The 15,041-nt window shown below is 36.5% G+C and overlaps 1 protein-coding gene across 1 annotated transcript; it reads left to right on the top strand.

The window, feature by feature from the left end:
- The first annotated feature begins 286 nt into the window (after window positions 1–286).
- ACADSB (acyl-CoA dehydrogenase short/branched chain) lies at window positions 287–14,279 on the top strand. Its single transcript, XM_063307299.1, has 11 exons — window positions 287–427; window positions 1,822–1,981; window positions 5,067–5,167; window positions 5,785–5,991; window positions 6,876–7,046; window positions 8,071–8,196; window positions 8,654–8,746; window positions 10,340–10,429; window positions 10,742–10,879; window positions 11,874–11,973; window positions 13,101–14,279. The coding sequence occupies exons 1-11, from the start codon at window positions 374–376 to the stop codon at window positions 13,169–13,171; spliced, it is 1,311 nt and encodes a 436-aa protein (XP_063163369.1). The 5' UTR covers window positions 287–373; the 3' UTR covers window positions 13,172–14,279.
- Window positions 14,280–15,041: the final 762 nt, after the last annotated feature.

Genomic DNA, 15,041 nt, shown 5'->3' on the forward strand with positions numbered 1-15,041 from the left:
ATGGTTCTTAGAAAAGTTTCCGGTTCTCAAGCGCAGATAGGCTCCGGAGAGTGCGGGAGAACAACGGACTAATCAGTCATTTGGGTCGGCATAACACTATCTTCCTGAGCATAATTTTAAGCAAAGGTTCGTCTCTGGACAGATGGCAAGATTTCCTCGGGAAAGGATGAAGTAACTGGAGGACCCATCACTCTTGCCCCGCAGATGGTGGATTTTAACGGGAACCAGAAGTGAAGAGAATAGCACCACCTCCTGTTTGAAAGTCTCTTTGAGTTCCTCTTGCCAGTCCGTGGTTATCTAACCTTGTGAAGCGGAGAGGCGGGACAGGACGGGAGACGGCGAATTGGGAAACGGGGGTCGCGAGATTGCTTAGATGTCAACGATGGCAGCGGCAGGCGCTTTGTCTTTGCTGAGATGCTGCAGGAAAGTGAGTGGCTGTAAAACTTCGTAGGGCGCGAGGCAACGAGCTGCCGCCCTTGTCGGCTCCGTGGCAGAGCGCAAGTTTAACATGCAGAAGGCTCGCGCTCGGTGCCTGGCATAGCCATATGTTAAAATGATTAGGCGATGGGGGAGGCCTTTTCCGAAGACTCGGGAGAAATGTTGCTGGTCCAAGTAGACCAATCAAGACAACTACTTGCCCTGCAATGGGAACGAAAGGATGAAGTTATGAGGCCAATTTTATTTGCGGAGAGACTGAGATTCTGATATTTATAGTAAGCCAGGTATTTTGGCTTAGGGTGTCGTATGAATGCAAACATTGTGGCTTGTAACACGTAGTTTATTGCCCAGAGCAATGCGTGAACCCTGCCAAGGAGCGGTAATTGTATGTGTTGGGGGAGCATGTGAACTGATGAGAATCCAGACCGGGGACTGTCTAGAGTAGACTTACTACAGTCAGTGAAAGTAAAATTAGCATTAACTTGCTATTCATATCACGGGTTTACTCTAAGCATGGCCACGTTTGGTTGCAATCCACAGTTTTCTGTCCCGTACTGCAACTTTCAGGTGATATTAAAGCATTGTCACCTGTTAAAATTAAGAATTTATTCGTGTTGGAAGTGAGGAATGAATGAGAAACTACAAGAAGGTAGCAATGTGAAAGGCATGTCAGAGCTTCTGTATTTTTATGCTAATTTTCATAGAGGTACACTTGCTGAAATTTCTGCTTTTGCACGTATATTAAAGGTTCAGGAATATTTTTGGTTTGGTTGATACAGCCATGAAATTAGAGTAAATTCCCTTCAATGCCTTTTTCAGTGAGGAAGGAATTTGTAACAGGGAAGCTTTAATCATATGCCACACCATCACATCATATATTGTATTTTATAATATGTGTGCCATTTTTCGTTAAGTGAAACTTACAGTATTGCACTTACTTAAAAATGAGCCCTATTGGACGCACACCTAATTCTGAGTATACCTGCTCAAGATTTCGTTTATTAGTCTCAGCTTAAGAATGATGTTGGTTCATTTAATATGCATGTTATAAAATTTAACCACTTTTGTTCATCCAGTTCACTGAGGAACTCTGATTTATTTTTATAGACCTAAGCAAGATAATCCAATTGAGAATGAAGTAAAAGGCATAAGGGAAAATACACAGTTATCTTAGGGTCAAGGTATTTTTTTCAGTACCTTTTAAAATAAATATAATATTGCCCATATTTTTAAGGATTGTATATATTCCAGAGCACAGCTATGCAGAAAAAATTAGAGGTGTAGATTTTATATGAAATGTGATTGTTAGATATTCTTTGCTGAATCTGCCTTTAACTCTAAATATTTTCTTTTTTCTTTACCTTAAAATATTTTTGACCATAGCCAAGGTGGGATACGCCTCTCTGCATAAATCATTGGATGACTTGTTCTTGTCTCTTTAAATCTTTCAAATCAAAAGCTGTACCTCACATAATCAAAGAAGGATTAACTTGTGCTCCACTTCAGACACTTACAGAAGAGGAGTTAATGATTAAAGAAACAGGTAATGTGTCTAGTGTAATTAAACCAGTTCAAATTATTTCAGCAAAATCCTCTATAAATTTGGCAGGATCCCCTCTAGTGGCTTAAATAAACATCTTCTAGAGTCATCCAACTATCGTTCTGATATAACAGTAACCAGAACAGACTTTGCAAAACCTAAGTGATGGATGTTTGATTCCAAAAGTTTATGTAAGTGGGGAAATAGCCTAAATCCAACATTTATAACACAGCTTGTGAAAGGGCTTTGTGAAATATTTTCTCCAATCTGGATATTGTGCAAATAGTAGTCTCTGCAAATCTGAAGGACATAATATTGGATTATTTATGCTAAAGTATATGCTAATATGAGTGCAACACATTCAGTTCTTCTTTACTATTGCTTAATTCATTTTAAGAACACTTTTTAAATTTTTTATTGAAAACTCCATGTACATGTCTTCCCCAATATAGTTTCCTCCATGTTAGAAAACTGTTAAAAAAGTAATTTTAGTGAAGCTGTATATAGCCATTAATGCTTCTAAAATTTATACCTGATTTCACAACATCTTGTAAAGATAACCATTTAAATACATGCATAACTATGATGCTATTCCCTTTTGAAGTAAACAGTATTCAACAAACTGCAGAAAGGATATAAGACATAATATGCAAAAGAAACTAAAGGTATGAAATAAGAAAAATATCACCATGAACATTCTTATATATTTATACATAAATATATTAAACAACCAAGGGGACACATATTGTTTTATGTTCTGTTTCATATTGAGCCATTCATTAAGAATTCTATTTATTTTCACATATTTTTTAATTCTATCCTGTGCTTAACTACATTCAGCAACCAACTTTCAACTCCATATCTGTGCAAAACATTCCAAACATTCCTATTCATTTTATCATATATTTTCTCTAAATCAATAAACATACACATTTTCTCACATTTATACATTTTCAGTGATCTGCTGAAGAGAGAAAAAAAAAATCTGGCATGTCTATTCCTGTCCTGGCATAAAATTACCTTCCACACATTCCTATAAACATGTCTATTATTTCAATTTCAAGGCTATCTGACTCCCTAGCAACTCTAGGCAGCTTTCAGATAAAAATTAAAAGAAAACAAACTGTAAGAAGAAAAAAAGAAGACAGCTATCTGGAAACCAAAACCCTGAAAGCCAAGCAGCCAATAACTAACCAAAGGGGCTCAACCCCCATTCTGGCTCAGGGCCTGGGAGAACAACCAGGTCTTAAGCAGTGTGGGGTAAGTCAGTATGGTGGGAGCAGTATGGATTTGTAGGGCGATATCATTCCACAGGGCAAGAGCCATCACCAAGAAGGTATACCTCTTAGGTCATGCAAGATGACACTTGTCAATTAACGGGACCTGGAGTGTGGCCTCTCTAGCTGACCTGACCAGGCAATGGAAACATACAGAGACAGGTGGTCCCTCAGGTAACCAGGCCCTATGCTCCTTCCAGAAGTTCCTCACTTTAGTTTCATCCCAAATAATTTTATCACATTTGTTTTAAATTCTTAAATTCTGTTCTAAAATGATTTATTTTCACCGAAATTACTCTACATTTTCTATGCCTCTTTTAATTTTAACTATACCTTTCTCTCTTAACTCTGTTCTTTTTCTCTTATCCTCATTTTTGCAGCAATCATTCTCTTACATGCTTTTTTCTCCTCTTCATCCACTTTATCATTCCACCAAGCATCTTTCTTTATACTTCCCCCTAGTAAAGCTCCACACACATCTGTGGCACTGCGTTACATAACTCTTTTCATTTTGTTTCAAGCAGCTTTCTTATCCTCTTTTCTTTCAGCTGTTTTCCATTCATACCTACTGGGAGATTAATCTCTAGTTCAATGTGATTTCTTATACTTGTGCTTTCTCTTCCTATACTTCTTCTACTTTCATTCTTATTTCTTTCTCTTCTTTTTTTTTCTCCATGTCCATTTCCCCCCAAGATCAATTCTAGACACTGAAAAAATGACTCTCCCACATTCAGAACCTTGCATCACCCTTGTATCCTTCACTAATTCTCTCAGGTGATCATCATAAACAACCAAATGATAGTTTTTGGTTTATATTTATTCTTTTGTTCTGTATATGTATGAATAGGCTTATGCATAAACCTTTTTCTCAGCAGATACTCACCGGCATTCATGATGCTATCCATTCTTGGGTTTATAAATCACCAGTCATTGTTTTTGCACACTCTTGCCTTGTTCCCACCCATCCATTTATGTCAGAATATTTTTTCCTTGGATCATATTAATTAGGGGGAATGAATTAATAACATTAATTCAGAATATTTGAGGTTTTTTAAAGAACTTATCTTTAGTTCTTCTGTTATCACCATTTACTGGACTGTAACATGCAACTATCACTACATGTGGATTCCTACTTTTGCGAATGGCCATAAAAATTTAAATAACACCAATTCATAATTTGTGACGTACATTTTAGCCCTTTCATTCCTAATTAAATATTCATCTTCACTTCCCTGCATGTATTCATCAATTCCATTCCACAAAGTCAGACCATATTCATTCAGCCATTCACTTCCTTCCTCTTCCTCTTAGTTTCACAGATACACAACACAATTGTCCGTCCTTCTCTCTCTCTCTCTCTCTCTTCATTTCTTTCTTTACCATTCATTCCTTTTACATTCTGAGTTGCAGTCTTCCATATACTATGGCTATCACCAAAGTGGTGCATTGATATTGATTTCTCCCACCCATCATGGCTTTGGTCAAGGGAGCTTTCAAATAATAAAAAAGGTATAGACTAGGCTCCAGCTATGTCACATGCAGCTTTCCCAGCTAACTGTAAGAACAGTACTGGTCAGTTTTGGAACATTTTGAACAATATGGCACAAGCACAACCAAAGCTGAGTTTTATTCCTAGCATGCTCACACTATTCTATGCAAGCTAGGATCTCTAATCTAGAGACTGCCTTATAAGCCAATATATTGTTGCTTGCATCCCTCAACTTGGGGGTACATGCAGTGTATTGGCAGTCAGTCTGCCATTTAAATATGTACATATATTAAACCTTTATATCCTTTTTCCTTTTGTCCAGTAAAAAAATTTGCTCAAGAGCAAGTTGTTCCATTAGTACAAAAAATGGATGCTGATGCAAAATTGGATGATTCCTTATTCCAAGCACTATTTGGACAAGGGGTTCGTACCATTCTTTTTTATGCTTAAAAATGACTTAAACTTCTTTTTCAGCTTTAACTATGATGTGAAGATGCTGGGTTTTATTTAAGCTCTATGTATGTATATAGCTTACATTTAGCTGTACATTTAGCTGGTTAGCTGTAATAATATGGTCTTGTTATAAGCTAAAAATGAATTATTATCATTCCTAAGTGAACGTCTGACAGGTAGATTGCTAGTTTTCATTCATTTTTTCCTGTAGATTTTATTCTTTATCTTTCACTTAAAGGATAGACAATTTAGCAAATCGCTATGATGGAAATAGATTTTGGGGAGATACATGTGTTATATGCAACAAGCATTTTGATTATTCTTTAGTAAAATGAGAGCTCACAGTCAACAAGAATGGTTTATGTATCACTGATTCCCAGGTCTGCTGCCTAAGATTCCACTGACTTTGTAGATTTAATCCCAAGTAATTATCAGTACTTATGGAATTACTTGGAAATTCATTTTGATGTCAGTAGCTCTTGCTTTGACTTGAATTTTTGATATTGGGGTATAAATCTCTTTACATTGGTGTTTAAAACTTGTATACTTTTCTTCTCCATAACAATAACTTATTCTCTTTTTCTCAGTTAATGGGTATTGAGCTTGAAGCAGCATATGGAGGAACTGGATCTTCTTTCTTTTCTACCATTCTGGTAGTTGAGGAGTTAGCCAAAGTTGATCCCTCTGTATCACTTGCGTGCGAACTCCAAAATACTTTCACTAATAAAATGTTTACAACATATGGCACAGAAGAACAAAAGAGAACTTATTTGCCCAGGTTGGCAAAAGACATGGTGGGTGAAGTATATTGATGACTAAGTTAAGTACAGATTTACAAAGTTTGCAGTAGTCTCACCTATTATTACAGTTAAGTTACACCGGAATACTGTGAGATTCAAGTTAGCATTAACATACACACAATTGGACTTGTATAGAGTTGCTATTGATTTATTAGATATTAAATCTTTGGGTTTCAAAACAATCTCTTACGTAGAACTTTTGATGTCTGGGATGGTTGTAAATTCTGCAGTTCAAAATTATAATGTATTTCACTGACAGGAAAACCAACATCAGTCCAGTGTTTCATGATAAGTTATAAAGAACAGTCTGAAATGTTACCATTAAATGTTAAGTTTTATTAAATATTAATTGTATGTATGTATTTATTCATCACATGTATATAGCCACCCATTTCACGAACATGACTCTGGGTGGCATACAATAAAAAACAGACCATAAAAAAAACAAGCATTAAAAATATTTCCATAGTAAAAACATTAATATTATTTTAAAAGACTAGGAGATAGCATCTTCCATGTTACACACACAGTTTAAATTAATAGTTTTGAAGTGACCAAAATGTGCAAAAATATATATGTAAAATAGAAAAGATAGCATAGCTAATTACATTTGATTAGCATATCCTTCACAACTATTTTAAGAAGAGAACTTTTCAAATGTGTCTCTTGATTGCCTATCTACCTATATCATTATTTCAGTGGCTAATTGTGCCAGTAGTAACCAAGCTTTTGCCTCTTTATTTTACCATTTATCTTGACCTATTTCAAGGCCAACACCATAGAAAGAAAGATTCCCCTGATTACTTTGCCAAACCTACATTCTCAGTGTCATTGTACAATGGAATTACCTGACAACTCAACTATATCTTAACTGACAGATGGGCTGCATCTGCATTACTGAACCAGGATCTGGCAGTGATGCCTTTTCCATGAAGACTCGTGCTGAAAAGCAAGGGGATTACTATATCATCAATGGATCAAAGATGTGGATTAGCTTTGCAGAACAAGCAGGAGTGTTTTTGGTGATGGCAAACACAAACCCTTCAGCAGTAAGTAGCTAAAATCACTGAAGTGTGATTGCGATATATTAAGGTTAAAAATATGGGGTAATGATGACCTTGCATCTTGCTTTTACTAGTTGCCACTTTCACACATGCCTTCATGTTCTAGAGTATCTTCTTCTGCTTGGAAACCTCAGCAGACAAATAGGGGCAGGAACTGTAATCTCTGCCTCTGTTCCAGGGTTTTTCTTCTCATCTGAGGAGACCTGCTTATTTAGACCAATAGTGAACAGCAAAGTCTACTGTCCTTGGAAATGAGTTGTTGGTACTTTGTGACCACACTGAAGATTGAAGCTTTAACCACTTCCAGGTGGCCTAAAATGTTATTCAAGAGGGGACTGTCTTTGGGGACTTGCCAAACAAAGTCCTGCTTTTCCTTATTTAAACTTGTTTGCTCCAAATCAGAAGCTGGTAATCTCTTAAACTATCAAGTACCATTTTGTAGATCTTGTGCTATAGGTGGCAAATAAGTTTAATATTTAATATAACAGCTGAAGTTTAATAAAAGTGCCAAATCTCATGAGATTTTGGTGATCACAATCCTTGAATCTCATTTGAAAAAACAAAGACTGATGTAATTTCAGATTCCTTGCCTGAGATCATCCATGATCCATTTACATTGAAATCTCACAAAATTGGTGGCTTTTTATTTCAGCTGGGTTGTGTATGTGTGTCTATATAGGCAATCTAGAAGTGGTATGGTATGGACATCGTGCTGCCAAACCAGACACTATTACATGTGTGGGTGCTTGGTGCTCTTGTTTAGAGAATCCATGTCAGTCTTGATACAAAATGTAACACTCTTCTGGCAGGCAGAACATTGCAGTTGGACCATCTTTGTAGGAAAAAGTGATCGCCGGTTATGGATACTTAAAGAAGGACCCACTGATTTGAATGGAACTTGAGTTTCCTACAGTATGAAGAAACCGAAACACTTTGCTAGGGTTGGAATATATTTATGTGGTATGTGCTCACCAACATGGTTAATGTACTATATGCTTCTCTTTTTTAGGGCTATAAAGGAATTACATGTTTCATAGTAGACCGTAATACAGATGGCCTACATGTCGGAAAGAAAGAAGATAAGCTGGGAATCAGAGCAGCATCTACATGTCCTGTAACATTTGAAAATGTGAAGGTAAAATAAAACTTGTAAAGCTGTGTATTGCATTTGGTTCTGATGTTGTAATTCTGGGAAGTAAGCCAGTAGGCTAAAGTTACAGAAACCTACTGGTAGCATGAATTTGAAAGGGGAGTTATGTATTTCAGGTTTGCATTTTGTATAGATGTGTGGCAGCTTAATGTACTAAATATGTTATCAGTTGGAAGGTAAGTTGCACATGGCCATAATTTGTGTTTTAAGCCTTTATAACTGACCAAAACTTAAAACCAATTGCTGAAGATCAAAAGCAACTCCATTTTTGTTTTCTGCTCTGTTTTTATTCAGTCATTTTAAAAATTTGTGTATCACCATTTAAAGCTAGGTTTTCCCAGAAGTGATTTTGAAGGCAATATCATAACAGTGGCCTTTTGACTTTTGGAAACAAAAAAAGGGCTCAATATTGATTTTCATTTTGCTTTGTTTTGTTTTGCAGGTTCCTGAAAGCAATATATTGGGACAAGTTGGTCAAGGCTATAAGTATGCTATTGGAATGCTGAATACAGGAAGAATTGGCATCGCTGCGCAGGTGAGTAAACTGCAGACTATAAGAATCTGATGTAAACTGTACTTAGTTCTGATTGCCAGCACCTTGTTTTAAAGGGAATATTTAAAAAAACCCAAATCCTATCACAATTGTAATTAGAGAAATTAAAAGTAGTCTGTTCCTTATAAAAGCCCAGTTTTTTTACCTGTTCTACCCTTTTTCTGGGCAAAACTTATTTCACTGATAGAAGCCAAGGATGAGATTCCATATATTCTCATCCATGGATAGAGGAACACTTTGATACAGAGGCAATCCTGTTCATGAAGCCCCTGACAGTTGTTTCCAAGGAAATGCAGCCTTTGGGGTAAAACACAGAATAGGACCAAGAATAATTTTAGGTGTGCTCAAAAACCTGAGCATGCCCAGTTGGATTTCTGCCTTTTTTTTTCCTTTGAACTACAGGCAACCATGGTATACTACAACCTACCTTTGAATATGCCCTCTTTCAAAAATGGCATATTATGAGAAAGGAACTATTTTTCTTTTTAATAATAATTTTACTGAACTTTTTAAAAAACAAGAGTAATGCAAACTAAAATAGAATAAGAAGGAAAAAGAAAAAGGAAGAAATAAAAGAGACAGCTAAAGTGCAAAAAGAAAAAAGAAAAGAAAAAAGGTAGAAGAAAAATAGAAAAGAAAAAAAAGGTAGAAAGAAATGGCTTCCAATCTTCTTTACAGGAGGTATAAGTACAATTGTAGGTTTACCTCTTTCTCTAAAGTTGCATTGTGACTCTCTTCTTTCTATAATCTATCCTATCTAATTGTCAAAAGAGAAAGGAACTATTTTTTTATCAACTGAAGTCATAGCTTCTTTGGGGGCATGGAACTGGCTGCATAGTTTGTTGAATCATAGCTGCTGCCTAATGTTAACATTAAATATTGTAGTATTTGTACAGCTGATAAATGATTAGATGTGACAGGTCCCTCAAAATTACTTTGATAGAATAGTTGCTGTGCTAAGACAATTCTAGAAATTCTTATATCTACAGCTGCTCGGAAAAGTCCGTTTTGAAGGCCTGTAACTGGTTTTCCTGGATTTAATTTTTTCCTAAATTTAATTTTTCCTGGATTTAATTTTTTTAATTTAAGAACTAAGCATTCTTACACCATTATTTTGGTTCTTTGTGAGATCCTATGTTTTGCAGATAGATTTCTATTCTCCTTTCAACAATGCTGATCTAAACCTTTGGGAAAAAGCAGGTAACTCACCAAGATGCCCAATTTTAGCTCTTGGGGTTTTTTTCCTCAGATGTAATCTGTTCCCTACTGTAGTATTTACCTAGTGAGAATAAAACAATGATAATATGCACTTCTCTTACTCCTCAGTAACGACTTTGGCATTTGATGTTTCTGGATTACAGCTTCATCTTCCATGGCCCTGGTTCATGCTGGCTGACAATGTTAGGATAGCACCCCGGCCCTATTTTAGAATGAACAAATCTAGGGATTGAATTACCAGTCCTTCTGGAACAGCTATTTAGTTATAAACCTGTTGCAATAGTTGCTATGACATTAAGTTGCTATGAGAATTAAGGTGCTTTACAATAATGTTAATGCTTGTTTGTTCGTATGCAGATGCTGGGATTAGCACAGGGGTGTTTCGATCAGACTATTCCATACACAAAGGAAAGAACCCAGTTTGGAAAAAGCATTTTTGATTTTCAGGTATTGGTTGATGAAATAGGTCTAAACATAAAGTATAAATAATTATGACTGGTAGAGATAAACACTATAGACCATACAGTTACTATTCTACTGCAGCTAACGCTGAGTAATTACCATAAATTATTGACCTCTGACCTCTGCACACTAACCCATAACTAAACACCATCAAACACAATTAGATTTATATTTGAGTAAAGGATTGCTAAGAATTGGAAGGATGCTACCATAAGATCAAGAACTCTGTATATTGTTGATGAAAGGAAGGTTAACTTTTCCTGAGTGCAATGTTTCAGTGTAAGTTTTATTTCTAAGGGAATGCAACATCAGATTGCTCAAGTGGCCATTCAGATAGAAGCTGCAAGGTTGCTGACCTATAACGCTGCCCGATTTGCAGAAACTGGGAAGCCATTTATAAAAGAAGCAAGCATGGCCAAATATTATGCAGCAGAGGTAAGATCACTATTTTTCTTTTTAATTTTAATAAATTTTAAACAGAATTGAAGCGGAATTACTGTTTTTTCTGATTCTCAACCTTTTTTGTTTCAGTAGGCTATGTTGAGGGGAGGGGGGAAGAAAGATGAAAAATGGAATCTTAAATGTATTTTACTTGGATTATTTAAACAAGAAAGAATAAATTATTTCCCACTTCAAAAGACAAAAATTATATTATAAAATTGGATTGATTGTGTGTTTGTGTGTGTGTATTTGCTAACTAGGGTTTATATGCTGCTCCAGTCCTAAAGGGCTCTGAATGGCTTTTTTTTTTTGGTGCCTTCAAGTCTCCTGGCGACTGCCTGGACAAGTTCCTGCAGTTTTCTTGGCAAATTTTTTGGGAAGTGGTTTGCCATTGTCTCCTTCCTAGGGCTGAGAGAGAATGACTGGCCCAAGGTCACCCAGCTGACTTTGTGCCTCAGGCGGGACTAGAACTCATGGTCTCCCAGTTTCTAGCCTGGTGCCTTAACCACAACCCCAGACTGGCTCTGAGTGGCTAACAGACTCTCTTAAAGTAAGAAAACTAAACATAAACAAATCAGAGTATGCTATCACTGCAAACTGTATTGTTTTATTGAATTCTGTAAATCTCATCCTATACAGATTCTCTCTCCCTGAAATAAAATTCAGGTACAGGCTACCATTAGCTCCAAGGTTTTGTTTTGTTTAATCATCCCCATTTAATTTTTTGCCATATGAATGTCAGATCCTTCCCAGATTATCTGGCAGACTATTCCAAAATAAATTGCTCTGAGCAAGAGAATCATGGTTTCCTGTTTGAGATGCATAAGCCTCAGAACTCTTTAATTATGCATCATTAGCTAACATAGCATTATTTGATTAATGTTTTGTATTTTCTGAAATATATTTATTAGGGGGTGATTAATAGTAGAAACCAAACAGTTCATAGGCCATGAGATGATTCACAACAGGCTTATTGTATATCTTAAAGGTTGCAACTCTCACGACAAGTAAATGTATTGAATGGATGGGTGGAGTTGGCTTCACAAAAGATTATCCAATTGAAAAATATTACAGGGACTGCAAGATTGGTAAGTTGTAGATAATGCATTTCCATCTTTCACTGTATTGAGTTCAGAATTTAAGTATTGCAAAACTGTTAAAAAGCATCAGTTTTATAGCTTTCTGATGCAGACATTCAATGGCAAATTCTTCATTTACCTAACAAGAGTTTTTCTTTTCTTTTTTCCTTAAGTAATTTACTTTTAAAATGGGGTGATAGTCTTAGATGAGTTAAAAATATGGTAATGGAAGCTGATAAGTTCTGCCTAATTTTCTTAGAGGAGGAGAAGTTAAAGTTCAAGGTCATCTTCCTTTGTATGCTTGTGTATGTGTATACTACATATGTATATGTGTATATACACGCACACATATACATTGAATGAGTTACCATACAGATATACTCAGTACTTATCCATCATGCTGTTTCTTTCCAGAATAAGCATTATGCATAATGCTAAATCATTGATTATGGCTGAGCTGAAAGATGCTTAATCAAAATCAAATAAATCATGTTATGCTTTAGAACAATGTATAAACCCAATCATTGGTTCATCAGTAAATGACTTACTGATTAATGTATACCCTGCATCCTCTGAACAGTAATTTATGCAAGTTATTATGAAATATGATAGCGATTTCATCTATATAGATGAATAGTATGTGGGTATGACCTTGGGAGACAGGAGGAAGAGCTGCAATCTGGACCACCAGCATGTAAAAGATCTCTCAGCCCACAGAAGGAAAGGGGGCATGGAAAGTGTTTCAGAAGGGACCCTTCCTAGTTTTCTGGAGAGTAAAAGGAGAGGATGGGAGACATACTTTCAGTCTTGCAAGATTCTGTTAATGTAACCTTACAATAAAGGTAGAGTTAGTACTCATGGCTGTGCTTCTTATCTGGACTACTCGAAGGGCTGACAACAGTCAACTGTTTTTCTGAAGCCTCCTTTACGTTTACCTTTGTGATAAAGTTTTATATATCTGCTGAATGGCTAATAAACTGCAAGTGGCAAACATTATCCCTATTAACAGACATAGAATGTTTAGCTCAGCTTTGATTACATATTGAATCTTTGCTTCACAGTTGGGTGTTTGCTAAAATAATCAGTATTTGTATGCTTCCTTGATTCATTTCCCCCCCCCCAATGATTTGTTTCAGGTACCATATATGAAGGAACTTCAAATATCCAGTTAAACACCATTGCAAAGTGCATTGCTCAAGAGTACTGAAATTCCAGAAATTGAATGACTGTTGCCAACCTGATTACTTCACAGAAAGTTAAATACACTTTGCCTTACTTGTGGGTTGTTTATTTCCAAGGTTTAGAACAAGGAAACCAAATTATAGTAATTTTTAATCATTGTGCAATTCTCTGTACGAGAGTACAATATAAGTGGCTGGACTATTCAGAATCAGTAGTACACCATTAGAATTCTTATTTTTTCCCCGGTGAAATAAGAGGTTATGCCCTTCCACGCAGCTTTTTAAACAAACAAAGAAACTTGTCTGCTTTTGTATCCACCTATCAAATATCTAGGAAATCTTTATAAGTCTGTTCAGCAGAGGAATGAGCCTGAGCATATTCAAGAATGTTCAAAATACTCTGCAGCATTTGCATGTCAGCAGATTACACTAGTGTTAAGGATCAGTGCTTGAAAAATTATCTTCCTATTTAGAAAATGTCAAAGTAAATACTCAGTGATTGATTTCAAACACTCTCAATTGGGGAAATAAAGCAGATTTTCATCCCCTGTTGTTCAGATGGAGATATGTGTATCTACATATGCATACATATATATTTGTTAGTAGTAGGTTACCTAACAGGGCAATCCTATTAACCATTGTCAGAACTCTCCTACGTTGGATGCTCCACGAAGTCCTGTCCACTTCTGCACTCTGACAAGACAGAAGTCATGGAGAAGCAGCGGTTGTATTTCCATTCTTCCAGTTTTCTTAATCATGCCCATTAGAACCAATATTTTAGAATTCTTTTTGAGGAGCTCCAGAGTTCTAAATTTTCTCCAGCGTCAACGGCATAATTGAAGACAGGGAAAGTTTTGGCTCTTATATATCCAGAGCCTGCCAAGTCCCCAATTTTATCCTTTTTGTCCTTTCCCAACACCAGCTGTCAGATCTTTTTGTGAAGGCAGGTAGCGGAGATCCAACAAAGGATCTACTCCAAATTCAGAACTTTCTCTCAAATCTCAAAGAGGGATTTGCAATCTTTTCTGCAGCCCTGGAATTGCAGCCCTTTTATCCCTGTACAGTACTCTTATGTTTGATTCTTAGCATCCTGTATAAATTAAATATAATTACTAGTATTCCCAATTAGCAGAATATTAGTTTCTGAACAATTCTATTAATTTTGACATATAAACTGTTGCAGTGTTCTGGAATAATCTGTTAGAAGGCATAAATGTTAAATAAGGGTGACAAGATACTTGTGTTTTACATTGAACTGTGTGTGGAAATGTTGGCTTCTTGAAAGTATAGATAAGAAAAGATACAAGTTCCAGTTAAATCAGTGGGCTTATTTTAGCTGCCATTACAATCCTTTCCCTTAACTGGCTTATAGAATGTGTTCTACCTCACTGGGAGGAATTGTGGCAACAGATTTATGAGATGAAAGCGCCTGCTTCATTTAGTGCCATATTTGAAATGTAGATGTGTCTTAAATATGCAAATCACCTGTGTATGATGTTGTTGTTTATTCGTTTAGTCGCTTCCGACTCTTCGTGACTTCATGGACCAGCCCACGCCAGAGCTTCCTGTCGGTCGTCAACACCCCCAGCTCCCCCAGGGACGAGTCCGTCACCTCTAGAATATCATCCGTCCATCTTGCCCTTGGTCGGCCCCTCTTCCTTTTGCCTTCCACTCTCCCTAGCATCAGCATCTTCTCCAGGGTGTCCTGTCTTCTCATTATGTGGCCAAAGTATTTCAGTTTTGCCTTTAATATCATTCCCTCAAGTGAGCAGTCTGGCTTTATTTCCTGGAGGATGGACTGGTTGGATCTTCTTGCAGTCCAAGGCACTCTCAGAATTTTCCTCCAACACCACAGTTCAAAAGCATCGATCTTCCTTCGCTCAGCCTTCCTTATGA

The sequence above is a fragment of the Candoia aspera genome, chromosome 6 (assembly GCF_035149785.1).
Source record: "Candoia aspera isolate rCanAsp1 chromosome 6, rCanAsp1.hap2, whole genome shotgun sequence".
Classification (NCBI taxonomy): domain Eukaryota; kingdom Metazoa; phylum Chordata; class Lepidosauria; order Squamata; family Boidae; genus Candoia; species Candoia aspera.

Excerpts from the sequence above, each read along its gene's own strand:
- ACADSB (XM_063307299.1), top strand. The coding sequence starts at position 374 with ATGTCAACGATGGCAGCGGCAGGCGCTTTGTCTTTGCTGAGATGCTGC. Across the intron at positions 7,047-8,070 it reads CAAACACAAACCCTTCAGCA|GGCTATAAAGGAATTACATG; the intron begins GTAAGTAGCTAA and ends TCTCTTTTTTAG. Across the intron at positions 11,974-13,100 it reads TTACAGGGACTGCAAGATTG|GTACCATATATGAAGGAACT; the intron begins GTAAGTTGTAGA and ends GATTTGTTTCAG.